The sequence below is a fragment of the Colossoma macropomum genome, unplaced genomic scaffold, assembly GCF_904425465.1.
Source record: "Colossoma macropomum unplaced genomic scaffold, Colossoma_macropomum, whole genome shotgun sequence".
Classification (NCBI taxonomy): domain Eukaryota; kingdom Metazoa; phylum Chordata; class Actinopteri; order Characiformes; family Serrasalmidae; genus Colossoma; species Colossoma macropomum.
The window spans coordinates 29,416,709-29,435,788 of NW_023494794.1; the positions used below are offsets into that span (position 1 = coordinate 29,416,709).

General features: G+C 38.8%; 1 protein-coding gene across 6 annotated transcripts in view; it reads left to right on the top strand.

Annotated features, from left to right (window-relative positions):
- The first annotated feature begins 3,545 nt into the window (after window positions 1-3,545).
- LOC118814929 overlaps window positions 3,546-19,080 on the top strand; it is a 35,759-nt gene continuing 20,224 nt past the window's right edge. Inside the window, exons 1-10 of one of the 6 annotated variants that reach the window (XM_036580821.1) lie at window positions 3,558-3,580; window positions 3,702-3,745; window positions 5,849-5,892; window positions 8,259-8,502; window positions 8,602-8,691; window positions 10,661-10,684; window positions 10,965-11,012; window positions 11,390-11,541; window positions 12,736-12,783; window positions 13,491-14,092. In XM_036580821.1, the coding sequence (XP_036436714.1) occupies window positions 8,340-8,502; window positions 8,602-8,691; window positions 10,661-10,684; window positions 10,965-11,012; window positions 11,390-11,541; window positions 12,736-12,783; window positions 13,491-13,871 (906 nt within the window). In that variant the 5' untranslated portion in view covers window positions 3,558-3,580; window positions 3,702-3,745; window positions 5,849-5,892; window positions 8,259-8,339 and the 3' untranslated portion in view covers window positions 13,872-14,092. Of the gene's footprint in view, window positions 3,746-5,692; window positions 5,893-8,258; window positions 8,503-8,601; window positions 8,692-10,660; window positions 10,685-10,964; window positions 11,013-11,389; window positions 11,542-12,735; window positions 12,784-13,490; window positions 14,093-19,080 lie in introns of those variants that run through there. The other 5 variants (XM_036580824.1, XM_036580823.1, XM_036580822.1 and 2 more) reach the window with 5 other exon arrangements.

A 19,080-nucleotide genomic window follows, 5' to 3' on the forward strand; every position in this document is an offset into this window, starting at 1 on the left:
GAGCATAAGGTCCCCTTTAAACACTTTAAATATGATTGTTCAGTTCCATCATCAGAAGAGTTTAATAACACTGAGCAAAATAGGCTCGTGACATCAACTTCTCCAGCTTTAGCAGGAACTCGAAACTGTCTGTGTTCCTCTTCACAGTCTATCTAATGAGTGCAAACCCAGCAACACTTTCTAATATCACTTCATGGTTAATAGGTAACTACGCAGAGGCAGAAATAAGACGTGCTGTGGCAGGATGGAGGTTTCAGTTAAAGAGTTCTGTTAAAGTAAAAGGTAAACAAGAATTCCAAAGAAATTCTGTCTCAGAAGAAAGAAACAGCAGTGACAGAGAGTCGTCTCACAATCAATCTTCCAAAAATAGTCCGGTTGCCAATTTTAGAAAAGAACCAGATAGCATGTGGATATGGGCCACTACTGGCAAACATATGGCACTACTGGCCCACTGTCGGCACTGACAAACTGCATCCAAGCCAAAAGTGGCCCACATTTACTCAAAGAGATTTGGGCCACTTCTGGCAGAGATATGACAGTATGTTGGCCTATGTTACATTTTTTTTTATTAATTAATTAGTAGCACAAAAACAATCTGCCTCAATACTAGCAACACCAATTAATATCCTACACTCTTCAAAAAGTTCAACCTTTTATCTAATAAGAAAAAAAAACTAATTACCAAAGGCTCCACTAAACAAGTGGGTTTTTAGCCTAGACTTAAAGACTGAGGCTGTGTCTGAGTCCCGAACACTTTATTAATTCTAGGTACTAATAGTGAGCAGCACCTTGTGATCTAAGTAGGCGTGATGGTTCATAGTGGGAGAGAAGTTCACGCAGGTACTGAGGGGCGAGTCCGTTTAGAGCTTTATAGGCCCGTAAGAGAATTTTATAATCAATGCGGGGCATTACAGTAATCTAGCCTTGAAGTAATAAATGCATGAACTAACTTTTCTGCATCCTGTAGAGATAAAGCATTTCTCAATTTAGCAATATTGCAGAAATGCAGGAAGGCTGTTCTAATAATGTGTTATATGTGTGTCGAAGGACAGATCAGGGTCTATAATGACACCAAGGTGTTTTACAGATTAACCTGACGCAACTGAGAAACTAAGTGTTAAATTACACAGTTTCTTCTAGCAGCTTTTGGACCAAGAAGCAGAACCTCTGTTTTATCCGAGTTAAGCAGGAATAAGTCATTCGACATCCAGTCTTTTATGTTATTTATACAGTCCTCAATCTTGCTAAGTTGAAGTTTGTCATCTGGTTTGGTTGATGTATATAACTGTGTGTCATCAGCGTAGCAGTGATGTCATTTTTACCAATAAGGGTACCCAGTGGTAGCATATATAACGTGAATAATACAGGTCCTAAAACAGAGCTTTGTGGAACACCACACTTCTACGTGGTTTTCTAGTCTATCTAGTTAAGACAGAGTGGTCTATCGTGTCAAATGCTGCATTAAGATCAAGGAGGACTAGGAAAGACACATTTCCTTGGTCAGAGAACATTTTGCAGAGGAAATCATTTTAACTAGCTCAGTTTGTTGAAGTAAGGTAAAATGACCCCAGCCTCTCTGCAGTAGCTACAGCGTACTCAACACCTGGAATGGCATTGTAGTCAGCAGGTTTGTAAATGTTTTGAATGTTTTGCCTGATTGTTTCAGTTTTATTATTGAAGAAATTCACAAAATCATTGCTGCTGTAGGCTGATGACATCTGGGGTTCAGTAACTGTTTGGTTCTTAGACACTTTAGAAATGATGCTAAATAATAAAAAATAATCTAGGATTATTTTTATTGTTTTCTATGAGTGAGGAGAGATACGTTGCTGCAGTAAGTGCTCTGCTATATCCTATAAGGCTGTTCTTCCAGGCAGATTTGAATATTTCTAATTTAGTCAGGCACCATTTACAATTTATATGTCTGACACTCTGAGTATGATCACTGTACCATGTAGCAGCTTTTTCTGCCTTATTCTTTTACTTTTCAGTGAAACCACATTATCTAGAGTTGAACGAAAAGTTTCCTCTAAGCACTCGGTCGTAATATCGTAATATCTATCTCACTGACAGCTGATAGAAGCTGATAAAGCTGCTAGATGTGGAGGATGTTATAGTCTTAACATGATAGCATGGGGATGAGCATATATTATGACTAAAGTGAATTTCATACAAGATTAGGTAATGACCATGTCAGAGTGAGAGCGCTCAGTATACCTGCCTTAGCCTCACCCCAATCTAAACAGCAGCTCAGACACACAGCTTTTATGCTATGCCACTGGCCCCACACCCCCAATAGAGTCATACAGAACAGAGCGGGACATTTGAGTCCTGTAAATACCTTAGTGTGTTCCACCCCAGGACATCCTCCTTGGGGGTGTTGTAAGGCCATTTGGTGTAACTGTTCAAACCACGAGAACAGAAATGGAGGTGGCTTCTTAAACCCTTCAGCATTAATACTGTTTAACAATGAATAACAATTAAGACAAAGGAAAATAAACAGAAAACTAGAAAATAAATCAAAATAAAACAAATCCCAACAGAGTACTGGAGTATTTTCAAACTGTGTGGAAGAGTGGGAGCTGCATAAATGCATTTTTATTTGTCAATGAGAGCACAGCTAAACAAAGCACGTTATCTGTTGTTCTATTCAGTTTTTCAGTTGGTCAGCAGTGGGAAGCTTTAGTTTAGTTAATTTGTGGTTAACGTGAGACCAGATATTATAAATATGCTCTAAATCTGCACTTTAACCAGGCCCAAACCAGATCAGCGGACCTGCTCTACAGCCATGCCTCATGTGCAAGAACATCAATTATTTGCAAAAAAAGGGCTCTACTACTGTTACAATATCGAGCTTGGATACAATAGCAGGACCCTTTTTTTTGCTACATAGACAGTGGTGGACAAAGTACACAAACCATGTACCTGAGTTAAAGTAGAGATACCCAAGGTAAAATATTACTGCAGTAAAAGTAGAAGTTCCTCCCTTTAGACCTCCACTTGAGTAAAAGTACAAAAGGATTTGCCTTCAAATGTACTTAAGTATGAAAGTAAAAGTACTAAAAGATACTAAAAGGCAAACAATTTGCTTTAGGTAGAACTGAGTGGCTCTAAAATTACTTTTTGAGAACAAGCAAAGTTTCAATTTAAGATTTATTTGAACTTGCAAGTTTAAGTTTAATAAAAACTTTAAACTCAGATTCACAAATGAGTTTCCTTTACTAAACTGCATCTGTAGGTCTGTGGTAATGTGACCATGTGTGGCGGAGGAGATGAAGACTTCGGGAGGACGCAAAGGTGAGGATCCATCAAATCTTGTCAATTTATTAAAGTTTTTACAAAAAAAAAGGTAAAGAAAAATACAACAAAGGAAAAAGAAAAGAAAATGGATTAAAACAGCCATCAGGCTTCTCCCAGCCTCTCAACTACCTCCATGTTCATGAGCCCGCCTGCTAGGCCCTGCCACCCTTAGCAGACGACACGTCTGCTCCAAGCTGTCTTCCTGTCACATGCACTGCTGCCTTAATACTTCCCCTTCCCTGGAACATACCATCCTAAGGAGGTTACGAACAAGAGAAGTGTAAAACCAGTACACGATACACCTTGATCACCAAAGACACCATTAACGTAGATTTCTCTACATACGTATCTTAAATCTACAGCGTCATCCAATGGTCAATTTCTCCCTTTTCTCTCTACAGGAGCTGCTGACCGAGGACACCCCCCTCTTGAGGATATCAACCAGGTACGTACCACTATCCCTACAATCTAATTTCTCACCGGTGTGTTCTCAAGCTAGCTTAGTCCAATTTGGGTGCATCTTATATTATTAAAGGTGTGGAGCAGATGTAAATCTCATTGGTGATGTGTCTGGCGCCTTGACATCATCACATACCCCCCACCTTAAGCGAAGTCAGTCCTCAGAATGATGAGACAAGTAGTCAGCAATAATATTTTTGGAACCTTTCTTGTACTGCACTGTGAACCTAAAAGGTTGCAAAGATAAATACCACCTCGTAATTCTTGCATTGGTGTCTTTCATGCGTGCCATCCATTGCAGTGCTCTGTGGTCTGTTTCAAGGATAAACTCAGCCCCCATCAGATAATACTTTAGAGAATCTAAGGCCCACTTTACAGCTAGTGCCTCCTTCTCTACTGTTGAATACCTAGTTTCCCTTGGGAATAACTTACGACTGATATACAAAATAGGCTTTTGCTGTTCCCCTTCCCCTTGAAGTAGCACCGCTCCTAGACCCTGACCAGAAGCAGTGACAGCAGGTCATTTACCCAAACAGATCTTTCTAACTGTGTGTCAGCTAAACATCCAATTCAACTGATCCAAAACGGCACATAACACAGTTAAAGCTGCAACAACATAAAGCTGCATTACTGCTCAAAAGTTTAGAATCACTACTTTCAATGGTTTAAAGGATTTATATGTAAAGCATTGTATAAGAATGAGAAAGCTGTACAGCACTGAAAATGAACGTATAATAAATTGAATATCCAGAATGCCTCATATTTGAAAAGCTATGACCAAATCTCACTAACTATTCATATTAAGTTCATGACTAGAAATTACTATAAACAAATAATTACAGTTTATTATTTCGTAATATTACTATTTTTTACCGTCTTAACTTCTCTTAGTTCCCATCAACAGTGCTGCAGTGGAGAGAGTTTTTTAGTGTCTATTTAAATTCATGCTTTTCCTGTTTACTGTCTATTTAATGTTATTGACACTGAGCAAAATAGGCTCGTGACATCAACTTCTCCAGCTTTAGCAGGAACTCGAAACTGTCTGTGTTCCTCTTCACAGTCTATCTAATGAGTGCAAACCCAGCAACACTTTCTAATATCACTTCATGGTTAATAGGTAACTACGCAGAGGCAGAAATAAGACGTGCTGTGGCAGGATGGAGGTTTCAGTTAAAGAGTTCTGTTAAAGTAAAAGGTAAACAAGAATTCCAAAGAAATTCTGTCTCAGAAGAAAGAAACAGCAGTGACAGAGAGTCGTCTCACAATCAATCTTCCAAAAATAGTCCGGTTGCCAATTTTAGAAAAGAACCAGATAGCATGTGGATATGGGCCACTACTGGCAAACATATGGCACTACTGGCCCACTATCGGCACTGACAAACTGCATCCAAGCCAAAAGTGGCCCACATTTACTCAAAGAGATTTGGGCCACTTCTGGCAGAGATATGACAGTATGTTGGCCTATGTTACATTTTTTTTTTTATTAATTAATTAAAAAAAAAAGAAGTAGCACAAAAACAATCTGCCTCAATACTAGCAACACCAATTAATATCCTACACTCTTCAAAAAGTTCAACCTTTTATCTAATAAGAAAAAAAAACTAATTACCAAAGGCTCCACTAAACAAGTGGGTTTTTAGCCTAGACTTAAAGACTGAGGCTGTGTCTGAGTCCCGAACACTTTATTAATTCTAGGTACTAATAGTGAGCAGCACCTTGTGATCTAAGTAGGCGTGATGGTTCATAGTGGGAGAGAAGTTCACGCAGGTACTGAGGGGCGAGTCCGTTTAGAGCTTCTCCCAGCCTCTCAACTACCTCCATGTTCATGAGCCCGCCTGCTAGGCCCTGCCACCCTTAGCAGACGACACGTCTGCTCCAAGCTGTCTCTTCCTGTCACATGCACTGCTGCCTTAATACTTCCCCTTCCCTGGAACATACCATCCTAAGGAGGTTACGAACAAGAGAAGTGTAAAACCAGTACACGATACACCTTGATCACCAAAGACACCATTAACGTAGATTTCTCTACATACGTATCTTAAATCTACAGCGTCATCCAATGGTCAATTTCTCCCTTTTCTCTCTACAGGAGCTGCTGACCGAGGACACCCACCTCTTGAGGATATCAACCAGGTACGTACCACTATCCCTACAATCTAATTTCTCACCGGTGTGTTCTCAAGCTAGCTTAGTCCAATTTGGGTGCATCTTATATTATTAAAGGTGTGGAGCAGATGTAAATCTCATTGGTGATGTGTCTGGCGCCTTGACATCATCACAAGGTCTCTGTTCATAAACATAAACTAGCCAAAACTAATTTACTATAAAATGAAATCGTGTTTGTATAAATTCAGAATAAAGACCCGTCAGTCACAACTGCATATGAGTACATATTTCTATATTGTGGTTTATTTACACAAAGTTAGGTTAGTTCATCATTTATGTTGAATAGACTCTCCCGAAATTTTACGCTGCTGCTCTGATGTTGAACCGTGTGCTGCACTGGGTCGGTATGACCAACAGGTCAAAACAAGCTCAAAACTAAGTGACCGCTGTGCCCTGATTGGTGTTCTTGCTTTGCGCTTCTTTCGTTTTGACATGTTGCATTTTTATACACACATAAACCAAAAGTAACGACAGATTTCTCATAATGTGGTGGAGTAAAAAGGAAGATATTTGACTCTGAAATGTAGTGGAGTGAAAGTGAAAAGTCACCCAAAATGGAAAAACTATACAGATACACGAAAAACTACTTAAGTACAGTAACGAATTACATTTACTTCGTTACTGTCCACGACTGTAAATAGAACCATATACAACACATTCTTTATCAATATGATGAACCATTTCACCATGCAAAGAGTGAGGAGGCTGTAATAGTTCGGCCTGCCAGAGTATCTGCTGCACTCTGTGACACTGTATACTGTAATCAGGTGCCCACTGCTCACCAGCCTTCTGGACCAGTTTGACTTCCTGATGCTGCTGCTGCACAGACTCGAAATATTTAATTATAGACATTGCTTCACCTGCCTGACTTAATCTGAGCTCTTCTCATATTCATATTAACAGATCATCATTACAGGCTTCTAACAGTGGTCATTAATGTTCATGGTTTCCCAACAGCAGTCACTGGTTTTCACTGGTAACACTGACTGGTTCAGATCTGTTTCAGATTCTATCTTGTTACTCTGATAGTCGTCATACCTACGAAGCAGTCATTAGTTATCATTGCTTAATCTAAATGCTTCTGTCCAACGACAGGCTTTTTCCCCTTTTCTCTACTTTTAATATTTATATTAATAGCACAACCTTATTCTCTGTTCATCTTTCTCTTGTCATATTGTTTGCTATCCGGTGTGGACCAGAGGAGGAGGATGGGTTCCCTTTTTGAGTTTTGGTTCCTCTCAAGGTTTCTTCCTCTTGTTCTTGGAGTTTTTTTCTGCCACTGTTGCCAATGGCGATGATCATGGGGTCTCAGACTTAGATTTTGATGACACTTTATTCTGAGTGTCAACAACACTTAACAGACTCTCAGTAACATCAACAACACATCAGTGATGCAGCAGCAGTGAAAACATTCAGTAGATCATCAAGAGACTCTTAATTAACTGTGTAAATAATTGTGTTTATAATCTGCTGAATCAGCTATTTTTCACTTTATTTGTGTCCAAGTTCAGATCTGTAGATGTTGAACTGAGAGGAGCTGAACATGAACAGGTTTAATACAGACCATCAACATCAACCAGCTGATACAGACACACTGACACCATCCTGGACCTGGAGATACACTGGATCAGGGTTTAGGGTGAGGGTTAGGATTAGGTTTTGGGTTGAAGTTGAGGTTAGGATTAGGGCCAGGGTGAGGGATAGGATTAGGTTTTGGGTTGAGGTCAAGGTTAGGATTAGGATTAGGGCCAGGGTGAGTTTAGTATTAGGTTTTGGGTTGAAGTCAAGGTTAGGATTAGGATTAGGTTTTGGGTTGAGGTTGAGGTTAGCATTAGGATTAGGACCAGGTTGAGGGTTAGGATTAGGTTTTGGGTGAGGTTGGGTTTTGCCTATTGAAAGTACCATATTAAGTCTACTTCATATAACATATCAACAATCAATATACTTAATGTAGGTATTGTATCAACAAAACAGCTACAAGATATTCACTTTAATGTATTCAGATGCTTCACTACTGCTACTTCACTGATATGTTGTTGATGTGTTACTGATAATCTGTTGAAAGTTTATCATTTACAAATAAAGTGTTACCCAGAAAGCTGGTTTGTGACGCCTGTTGCAAAAAGTGCTATATAAATAAACTTTAGCTTGACTTATTTCCCCACCACCAGCCCATCTCCTTACTATTCCTTGGTTTTGTCCACAAGGCGGGGGGACCTGCTTTCTGGGTCCAAGTAGCAGCCACCAGCTCAAGTTCTGAGAGTTCTCTTCCCTCCCTAAATCACGCAGTCTGTCTCCATAATACCAGTGTTCCTCATTCTGTCTCTCCACAGACTCAGCAGAGGACAGTCCAGCACTCAGTGGTCATTTAACGCTGAAAGGTTGGTACACTTTATGAATGACTAAATGACTAAATGAATGTTTATGAGGAGGCGCCGTCAGGGAGCAGAGTGGAGTCGGAGTGTGTGAAGATGGAGGACGAGTGTGTGAAGACGGATGATGAGGGTGTGAAGACGGAGGACGTGTGCCAGACTCTCCAGTCGACTCCTCCAGTGGAGAACCCAAACCCAACCCACAGTGAGAACACACAGAACCTTCAATACAGCAGAGAACATTCAAATCAGTCTCACTGTCACTAATGAGCTGCTGGACGTTTTCTCTGTCCATCTCTAACAGAGCCAGTGAGGAGCTGCAGGATAAAGACGAAGCTGTTGCTCTTCAATACTCTGTTATTGATCGTTATCCTGATCATGATCGGACTCTTCAGTAAGTAACTAATATGATTTAAGTTAGGTTGTATTTATTATTGTGCTTATGCTATCATTAATTATTAATCATTTTAGTGACTGTCGCTTTCTTGATGTCAAGCATGTTGGCAACATTTTATTAGAACCCTGGTACGTAACATTGACATAACCAAGACATAAGCATGTCATAGGACATCATGACAGATTTTAAAACAGTAATAAAACAGTATCATGTTACATTATTGTTAATTCTCATGTTCGCCTACTGCTCTACTTAAACACCTGACCAATCAAACTTAATAACTACTGCCCTGTCTTTGCCAATCAACTCCAAGCTTACTTAGAAAGCAATAATCAGTTAGAACATTTCCAGTCATGATTCTGTCCATTCCTCAGCACTGAAACTGCTTTGATTAAGGTCATTAATGATCTTCATGTGTTTGTAGATGCTGGAGCTCTTAGCATCTTTATATTACTTCATTCAAGTGCAGCTTTTGACACAGTGAGTCATTCAAGCCTCATATGAAGGCTGTGTGAGCTGGACACTCACTGCTCTGCCCTCAACTCATTCACCTCTTTCTTGACTGGCAGAGAGAGTTATGTGTGTGGTTCTGTGTTGGGCTGTGGTTTAGTCAGTGTGGTGTCAGTATCCACAGTAAAGGGAAAGGGTTTGGTTAAAGATGACCTCTCTGCCATCTCGGCCATGTCAGCAGCACCGGACTGCGGTTCTCCTGCCTGGTCTTTAATAAAGAGCATCTGCCTGCATGGACACTGTCTAATCTTATTCTGCACTGACACTGCAATATTTAAGATTAGTTTGTGGAAAACAAATAAAGCTTAATTTGTGGCTTTATGCATTTTGAATATATTGTTGTTTTTATAGTTTAAAGAGAAAAACTGTGCTTAGAAAATTTTAATAAAAGTAGATTATATTAAGGAATTACTCAGGATTAAGCCTAGTCTTGGACTAAAATGGATTTGTGATGGAGTTGTGAATGGAGAATGAAGTATAGGGCACTTTCTATTGGGAGTGTCTGCCCCAAACCCATAAACTCACATACTCATGAGTATAATTTTTAAATAAAAAAAAATAATAATTCTATCCATAGTTTTCATGTCACGTCAACATAAAGAGTTTCAGTATGTGGGCGGAGCCTTATTTTAGCCACACCTCTGCATTTTAGATCAGGAAGTGAGACTCCATCGCTGTCCCTCATCGCCACATGGTGAGAAGTTAGATCCCAAAGTCTGAAAATCAGTGTGGAACATTAAGAATCACCATATTTTCTGCAGTTCAGCACTTTTTAGTGTTTTAATGTAAAATATGATGATTTTCTGTGTGAACAGCTGTTCACAGCTGTGTTTGCTGGTCATGAACTGGCTGAGTTTTTGAGCTCAAAATGAGCAAAAATTGTCACCACTGAAACAGTCACTACTGACACATTTGGTAAAGTTTGGTGTTATGATTGTTTTAGTAGTGACAAAATGGAACGTTTATTTATAAGTTTTACTAAACATAATTAAGGTTTATAGTCACTCAGAGCAAAAGGATTTTAGTTTGAAGTCCAAGATCAGTTAAAAGTCCCAAATGTGTTTCAGCTCTGACTTTAAACCAGCTCAGCAGAATCTTTTGTACAGCTGCTTATTTGGAAGATACCGAAATCAGTGCTGGAACAAAACCTTGTATCTGTATTTATTTTACAGAATGTGAAAATGCCAGTTGCTGTTTACACTTCATTTAGCATAAAACCTTGATTTGTTAACGTACATTCAAAGTTTTTTTTTTTTTCATCTTTTTTCCTGTTAAGTTTCTTGTGTTTTTGAGATGCAGTCTTTTGTGAAAAGGGGTGTGAAGAGTTTTAACAAAGTGAACTTGGCACTGAAAAATGCTTCTTAGCGATTGTAAAAACCTTTAAAGAGATTTAGTTGTTCAAATATCATAAATGTAATTTTCCCACCTTAATTTTATATTTTCTTTGACGTTGCAGTTGCAAAAAAGCCACAAGCCCCTGGTGAGCAGCACACACAAACAAACACAATCACCACTCCATTCACTTGTGTTGATTGTTTAACTGTAAATAAATTAAGTAAACAAAGTAAATAATAAAATAAGTACACATCCTGTACAGAGTCACACTAAAAAATGTTGAAAAAACACATTTTGTTTTATTGTTTTACCAATGTATTAAATTCAGTAAATTAAGTAAGCCCTGGAAGGTCAGATGAAAAAAGAGCTTGAGTCCAAATTATTTTCGTTTTTGTCCTTCAACTTTAATGTTTGTGATGTCGCAGCTGCAGAAAACCAACAAAACACAGAAGTGAGCAGAACAGAAGATGCTGGTGAGGAAACATTTTAGGATTCAATATATGAACAAAAATTTAATATTTTGAAATCAGTTCTATGTTCTTGATGATGACAGTGGAGAGACAATGTTATACTTTCAAGATATATAGATTACAGTTCATGAAAGTGCCCATTTTTGGAAGAGGTCCTCACCTGCTTTGCATATTTTTAGGTATTTTAGGCGGCCATTTAAAGGTCATCTGTAAAAATTAGTGCATAATATCATCTTTGTACTTTTTGCATTGCAAGTTTTGGTTTGTAACTCAAGTAGAAGATCTTTAAATAAAAAAAAGCAGAAGTTTAAACAGGCTGAAAAAGGCTTGCTTCACTTCGTCATTTCAGAGTGAAATGACTTCAGTGTTTGTGTTTTTAGGAGTAGATGATGAAAGCGGGAGTGGAGAGCTGTGGATTCTCCACGATGGCATGTTTTATTTGTTCTGGGAAGACGAAGGGAGCTGCGCTGAGGCTGAGAAGTTCTGTAAAGAAAGAAACTCCAGAATTGGCACCGTTACAAACAAGAACGAGGTACCTATATAAAAAATGTGGAGAAATTATAATAATATAATGTTTATGCAGTTCATATTTGAAAAAAAACAATAAATAAACTAAGGTAAATGCAGTTCTAATTACAGCCTTTTAATCTGCACATATAACACCAGTAAAGGAGCAAGATTCAGTATTCTTACTGAAGGTCTGGACTGCAGGCAGGCCAGTTTAGCACCCGGACTCTTTTACTACAGAGCCATGCTGTTGTAATACATGCAGAATGTGGTTTTACATGTTCTTCCTGAAATAAGCAAGGCCTTCCCTGAAAAAGACGTCATCTGGATGGCAGCATATGTTGCCAAAACATGTATATATCGTTCAGCATTAATGGTGCCTTCACAGATGTGCACATCGCCCATGCCATGTGCACCGATGCCCCCCTATACCATCACAGTTGCTGGCTTTTAAATTGTGCACTGATAACAAGCCTGATAGTCTTTAGCCCAGAGAACACAGTGTCCATGATTTCCAAAAAAGAATTTCAAATGTTGATTCGTCAGACCACAGAACACTTTTCCACGTCCCCTCAGTCCATTTTAAATGAGGTTGGGCCCAGAGAAGGTGGCAGTGTTTCTGGATCCTGTTTATATTTGGTTTCTCCTTTGCATTTTAGAGTTTTAACTTGCATTTGTGGATGCAGTGATGAACTGTGTTCACAGACAGTGGTTTTCAGAAGTGTTTCTGAGCCCATGCAGTGATTTCCACTACAGAATCATGTCTGTTTTAATGCAGTGCTGCCTGAGGGCCCAAAGATCACGGCCAGCAAATACTGGTTTTTGGTCTTGTCCCTTACATACAGAGATTTCTCCAGATTCTCTGAGTCTTTTAATGTTATTATGTACTGTAGATGATGAAAAGCTAAAGTTCTTTGTTATTTTACGTTGAGAAACGTTCTTCTTGAGTTGTTGCACTATTTGATCATGCAGTCTTTCACAGAGTGGTGAACCCCTCCCTTCTGATGGAGATTAATGGTGTGTCCAGAGAGGCTCAAATTGAGTTGACGTGGGATGAGCCCATTATAAACTGAAGTAAATTTGGCCTACTTTGACCTGCTGTAGATTCCGAGAGGGGGGTTTGAGTAGATGGGCAGGGGTGGGAGGCGGGTCAGGAATAAACACATTTTACCAATTTCACCCTCAATTTAAACCCTGCTGTGTGTGTTTGTGTTTGCAGGACTGGATTCTGTCTCAGGCAAACGGGAGGAAGCTGTGGATGAATATTGTAAGATTCACTCTCAGTATTATTGAGCACATTGATCACAGTTAGAGATGTAGTGATGAGGACTGAAGCCCTGACCAGCTGGACTAGTGTAACCACAGGACGTCCAGTAATGTGATCTGACTGGCTGATTCACACCAGATGAAGTATTTGTATGATTTCCCCAAAACAACTCCAAACAGCTTGAAATATGACTGACAGGCTGGACATTCACAATTTAACAAATGCCCATTTATTTATTTCTTTAGTGACATAATTTGCATAAATGTATCATGTTTATTTGTTATAACTGATTTGATATATTGTAAAAATAATGTGAAGTCACAGTCCAATTAATGATTAATCTTTAAAAAAATGTATGTTAACGAATTAGTGATTATTATTTAAGCATTAAATAAAATTGAATGCATCTATCAGTCAGTAGTGATTCATAATTGTTAATGCAGCTAAGTAAATGCTTAATAATGAAATATAAATATTAAATCATATCACTATTAAAAACTAGAATGAATAATTAGGTTTCTAAAGTCCAAAATAGCAATTGATAATTCTTATGTCAGTAAATGGTTCATCATTCAACTGGTACAACTTATTAATGCACATGTAACTATTATATGAATATTAGCCGTCATTAAGAATCTATTAGAGTGACTGAGGACCTGTTTATGAGGGTCTGTTTTTATAACGTGTTACTCATGTTTTATCTTCAGGATGGTGATACAGCTGGACCCCTGAATAAGACCCTCTGTCAGTGTCCGCTGGATGGAGGAAACTCAGCAAACTCAGAGGACATGCGGGGCTGGGTGTGTGAAAGTGGTCAACTGAAATCTCTCCAAATCCCTGAATCTCCAAATCGGACACCACCTTCATTTAGTTTTTACGATAGCTTCATTTTTGATGACTTTGAGGAAGCAGCTGATTATTCTATTACAGATTATGAAGAGTACAGTTTAGAATATGCTCCATCTGAAAACCCCACAGCAGCACCTGAGCATGAGAGCTCTGCGTCCTCTGCAGCGTCTCTTCTCTCTGTGAAGATCTACATTATTACAGTGTCTGTTCTGGCTTCACTGCGTCCACTGCACTTCTGACCCTCCTCTGAGTTTGTGGAGATCTGACCCTAGAAGCACATGTGTCGCCCCCCCCCCAAACCTTAGAGAACTTCATCACGGCTTTAATGAGTTTTCATGTCTGGTGTTAAATGACTTCCTTGCTTATTTTCTCAAGTTCAAATTTTACATTATTTGTATGTGACATTATATGAATTTATTTTAAGCCTGTTTCCAATAAACTCTCGTTTGCAATGCTGGCAGTTGATCTTGTTAGTCTTTTTCCAGACTTGTTAATGCAGTGCATCGTAGAAATGCTCATCTTCTGGACTCGGACAATGTTTTGTTTTGTTTTGTTTTGTTTTGTTTTGTTTTTTTGACTATTTGAGACTTTTTGATTTGCGATGCATTTCTGTATTAAGTCTAGTTTAACTGATGCAAATACAGTGAAGCTGAATCACGTCTACTGGAGCTGATAAGTTTTGTTGGTGAACTTTTAAATTCATTCAGTCGTTTAGATGTGCATAGATATACGGCTGTATTCAAAAGTTTGTGCACCCCTAGTCATATTCCATGTTTGTGTTGATGTGTAAATAAGTTACACGTCCTCTACAGAGACACACATCTTCATGTATTAATACACACTTACTGCTTATTTGCTGAATTTAACATGTTGGAGGGAAAATATTTAAACAGAAAATGCAACAGTTGTGGTACAATCCATGTTTTATGTTTTCCAATATGTTAAACTCAGCAAATAGCAAGATTTTATATATATATATATATATAAATTGTAGGATATACCAAGACAAGTCTTCACTCAGAACATAGTCTCAATGCCCCTTAAATACCCTACACAATGGTATCTAATGAAGCACAGGTGTCTGCTAGGGGCTCAGTACTCAGGAGAGTGAGACCTCTGCTGGCAAGGAGAGGAACTGGTGGCAGCAGATATGATAGTAAGTATAAATTTGATGTTGATGACTATAAAATACACTTTCTGTTAAATAAAAAAAAAAAAATACCAACACTTTACATTTATTCCCTGCAGTTATTGAATAATATGCATAAACATTTGTGGGTGTAAATTCATTCAGAAGATCAGAAGTCATTTTTCAGCAAGATAATTCTCCTGTATATGAACGATGGCTGGAGAGAACGTCCATTGGTCTGATGTATGGGAATGTGGAGTCAATTCAACTTAATATGAATATGGTACAGTCCAGTCCAGAACCAGCCGGTTCCAAGACAGTTGCCTCCCTCCGGGCTGAACAGCTGGTAGTGCTGGTGCATCAGTCAGTTGGCCTGTCACTACACCTCTGAATCATCATCATGATGATCTCCATGGACAATCCACACCACATCCATACCTCAACAGATTCACTCTGATCTGCTGTAATTTCTATCTAGCAAATCAAATACCTGCACACATAGACTGACATCTTGTACAGTTATGTTACAGTTATGTTCCCTAACTAAAGGTACTGAAGATGCACCCTCGAGTTTCACGACAGTTTAGTCCTTTTCGTTTTCTTAAAACAGGACATCACCCACTTTCCAGTCCTCACAGTCTGACCTTAACAGAAACTATTTCAGAGTTTCTGTAAAACGACTGCTGATTCAGCTCATCAGCTCATTATCAAGGCCTTCCTGAGCTGCATTCAGAGTCTAGAAGAGGGAAAACACTAATCTCTGCGGAGCTGCGACCCAGAAGGAACCCAGTCTGACAGTTAGAGCCAAGTTCTCATGACTCCTGGGCCACCACCAGCCCACAGCTGGTCTAAATGTTCCTTCTATCCATGTGCATATCACACTGATTCACGCTGGTTGAGAAACGAAACCTTCCTCATTCTGTCTCTCCATAGACTCAGCAGAGGACAGTCCAGCACTCAGTGGTCATTTAACGCTGAAAGGTTGGTACACTTTCATTACTCTGTACTGCAGCCTGATTGAGTTACTGATAACAGACAGGTGGGATGTTTGTGCTGTAGATGAACGTTTATCAGGACACGCTGCCGAGGAGCAGAGTGGAGTCGGAGTGTGTGAAGACGGAGGACGTGTACCAGACTCTCCACCAGCCTCCTTCAGTGAAGAACCCAAACCCAACACACGGTGAGAACAAACAGAACCTTCAATACAGCAGAGAATTAACATTCAAATCAGTCTCACTGTCACTAACGAGCTGCTGGACGTTTCCTCTGTCCATCTCTAACAGAGCCAGTGAGGAGCTGCAGGATAAAGACGAAGCTGTTGATCTTCAACTCTCTGTTATTGATCGTTATCCTGATCATGATCGGACTCTCTAGTAAGTTATTTAACTGTAGGTTGTGTTTATTGTCGTGCAGCTACTGTTACTCTCTGAATTTGCCACTTCACTGACTACATTTGTCAATTTATTGATTATTTTTACCATGTCACACATTTTAGCAACACGTTGCTTAAAACTCACTAAATAACTGTCATAATCGTGTCATGAACATGTCGTATGCTCTCATGACAGATTTTGTTCAGTAATATAACGGTGTAAGAAGTCATTTTCATGAAATTTGTTTGTCATGATGGCTAACTACACACACAGCTAAAGTTAGCATGTGGCATAACCTGTTATGACATGGTTGAAGTGTGTTGGAAACAACATGAAATGAACAGATTTTATTGCACTTGAGAATAAAGAGGTTTGACTTTAATTAAACAATGATCAGATTCAGTCAACAGAATGAACACTGGGTTTAATGGACTTGAAAATGGTAAAAATACGGGAAAAAAACAAAATATTTAATTTAGTAAATCTGAAAATGCCAAATGTGTCACAATCAATAGACAAGAAATAGTATATTTGTTAGATAATGTTAATCATACTTGTTTTTTGTTAAACTATACAAATTACTTATTGTGCATTTTCTGTATTATTTTCATAGTTTAAAGAAAGAAAAACTACATAGCGCTGCTCAAACTTTTTGTCTTGTGGGGCCAAAATGTATTAATGCATTAAAAAATCTGTATGGACCATTCTACTGAATTAGTTCAAACTGTAGTCACACATCTAAAAATAAATAAAATAAATAAACAATAAAAGTTTCAGACCTTAGATATTTACAAGGTTTATGTTCTGATCTATTTTAAACCCTTTAATTAAACCAAAGCATTAATGGAAATAGTAATAAATTAAATATATATATAACCTCTAAATTAACACTTGTGAAAATAATACTTTTTACATTTTTCTGCTTTTTTTGCCAAAAGCTTTTTTTTATTTCTCTTAAAGTGAAGTTGATTTTGATTAATCCTAAGATTAATGTTTTAATAAAAACGCTGTCCCATGTTTTCATGTCACTACCATAACAAATAGCTTCAGTCTGTAGGCGGAGACTTATTTTAACCACGCCCCTGCATTTTAGAGCAGGAAGTGAGGCTGCATCCCTGTCCCTCATGTCCACATGGTGAGCAGTTAGATCCCATTGTTTTGAAGTAAATGAGTCCCAAAGTCTAAAAATCAGTGTGGAACATTAAGAATCGTCATATTTTCTGCAGTTCAGCACTTTTTAGTATTTTAATGTAAAATATGATGATTTTCTGTGTGAACAGCTGTTCAAAGCTGTGTTTGCTGGTCACGAACTGGCTGAGTTTCTAAACTCAGAATGAGCTAAAATTGTCACTGAAACAGTCACTACTGAAACAAGTCTGCATAGTGTTCTGACTGTTTTAGTGACAAAATGAAACCTTCAATCATTAGTTTTAATAAAATAAGTTTAAAGTCCAAGTCAGTTAAAAGTTCCAAATGTGTTTGGGTTTGAGCTGGTGACACTTCGCTTTCTGAAAAATGTCTTTGTTTACATATATTGAGTACATATATCATAATGACCTTTTGAAGAGTTTTGTAAATAGTTCTAATGGTTGTGAATAATATTGCATAACTACTTTAATTTTTTAAAAGAATACTGCTGTTCAATTATGCTAAAGTAAACTTTAAATTATTTTTTTTCGTCTTTTAATGACATTTCAGTTTTTATCTTTCAGTCTAATAAGAGTTACCCTGAAAATATAGTTAATGTAGAACATTAAAAAGTATCTTCTAGAGAAGAAGTGACATGTAGGCCTTGGAATTCCCCTCCACGCCTCAAGAGGTCACTATTTCCCCAATATTGAAGTTCTTTTCTACACTTGCTTCTCTGTTGGGGCTCATTAGTAAGCTTTCATTAGCCTGTTCTCTCATTATTCTCTGGTTAGTTTGTAATTTGGACTGTTTTCCAGATTGTATGTATCCTTTTTGGAACCTGTTGGATTTTGTGCACTTATTCAGATCTGTTGGTCTGAGTCTAATAAAGCTGCCTTTGGATTCTCTTTTGTTGTCGATCAATACAGTATCAAATACATCACAGATAAAGCTCTTGTTTAAGACCAGTGAGCTTCACTCCTAGTGACAAGAATATCAGTGACTTTGTACAGTCAAAAATTCCAATCAACCTAATGAGAAACTGTAGAACAGACTCAGTTTATATCACAATACCTACATTTAGAGTCGGTTATTCATTCAACCTGCTCTCACAATGACCACTGCTGCTCTCACAATGACCACTGCTGCTCTCACAATGACCACTGCTGCTCTCACAGTCTCACTGCTGCTCTCACAATCCCACTATTGCTCTCTCAATCCCACTGCTGCTCTCACAATCCCACTGCTGCTCTCACAATGACCACTGCTGCTCTCAAAATGACCACTGCTGCTCTCACAATCTCACTGCTGCTCTCACAATCTCACTGCTGCTCTCACAATCTCACTGCTGCTCTCTCAATCCCACTGCTGCTCTCAAAATGACCACTGCTGCTCTCACAATCTCACTGCTGCTCTCACAATGACCACTGCTGCTCTCACAATCTCACTGCTGCTCTCAAAATGACCACTGCTGCTCTCACAATCTCACTGCTGCTCTCAAAATGACCACTGCTGCTCTCACAATCCCACTGCTGCTCTGACAATGACCACTGCTGCTCTCACAATCTCACTGCTGCTCTCACAATGACCACTGCTGCTCTCACAATGACCACTGCTGCTCTCACAATCCCACTACTGCTCTCACAATCCCACTGCTGCTCTCACAATGACCACTGCTGCTCTCACAATGACCACTGCTGCTCTCACAATCTCACTGCTGCTCTCACAATCTCACTGCTGCTCTCACAATGACCACTGCTGCTCTCACAATGACCACTGCTGCTCTCACAATCTCACTGCCGCTCTCACAATGACCAC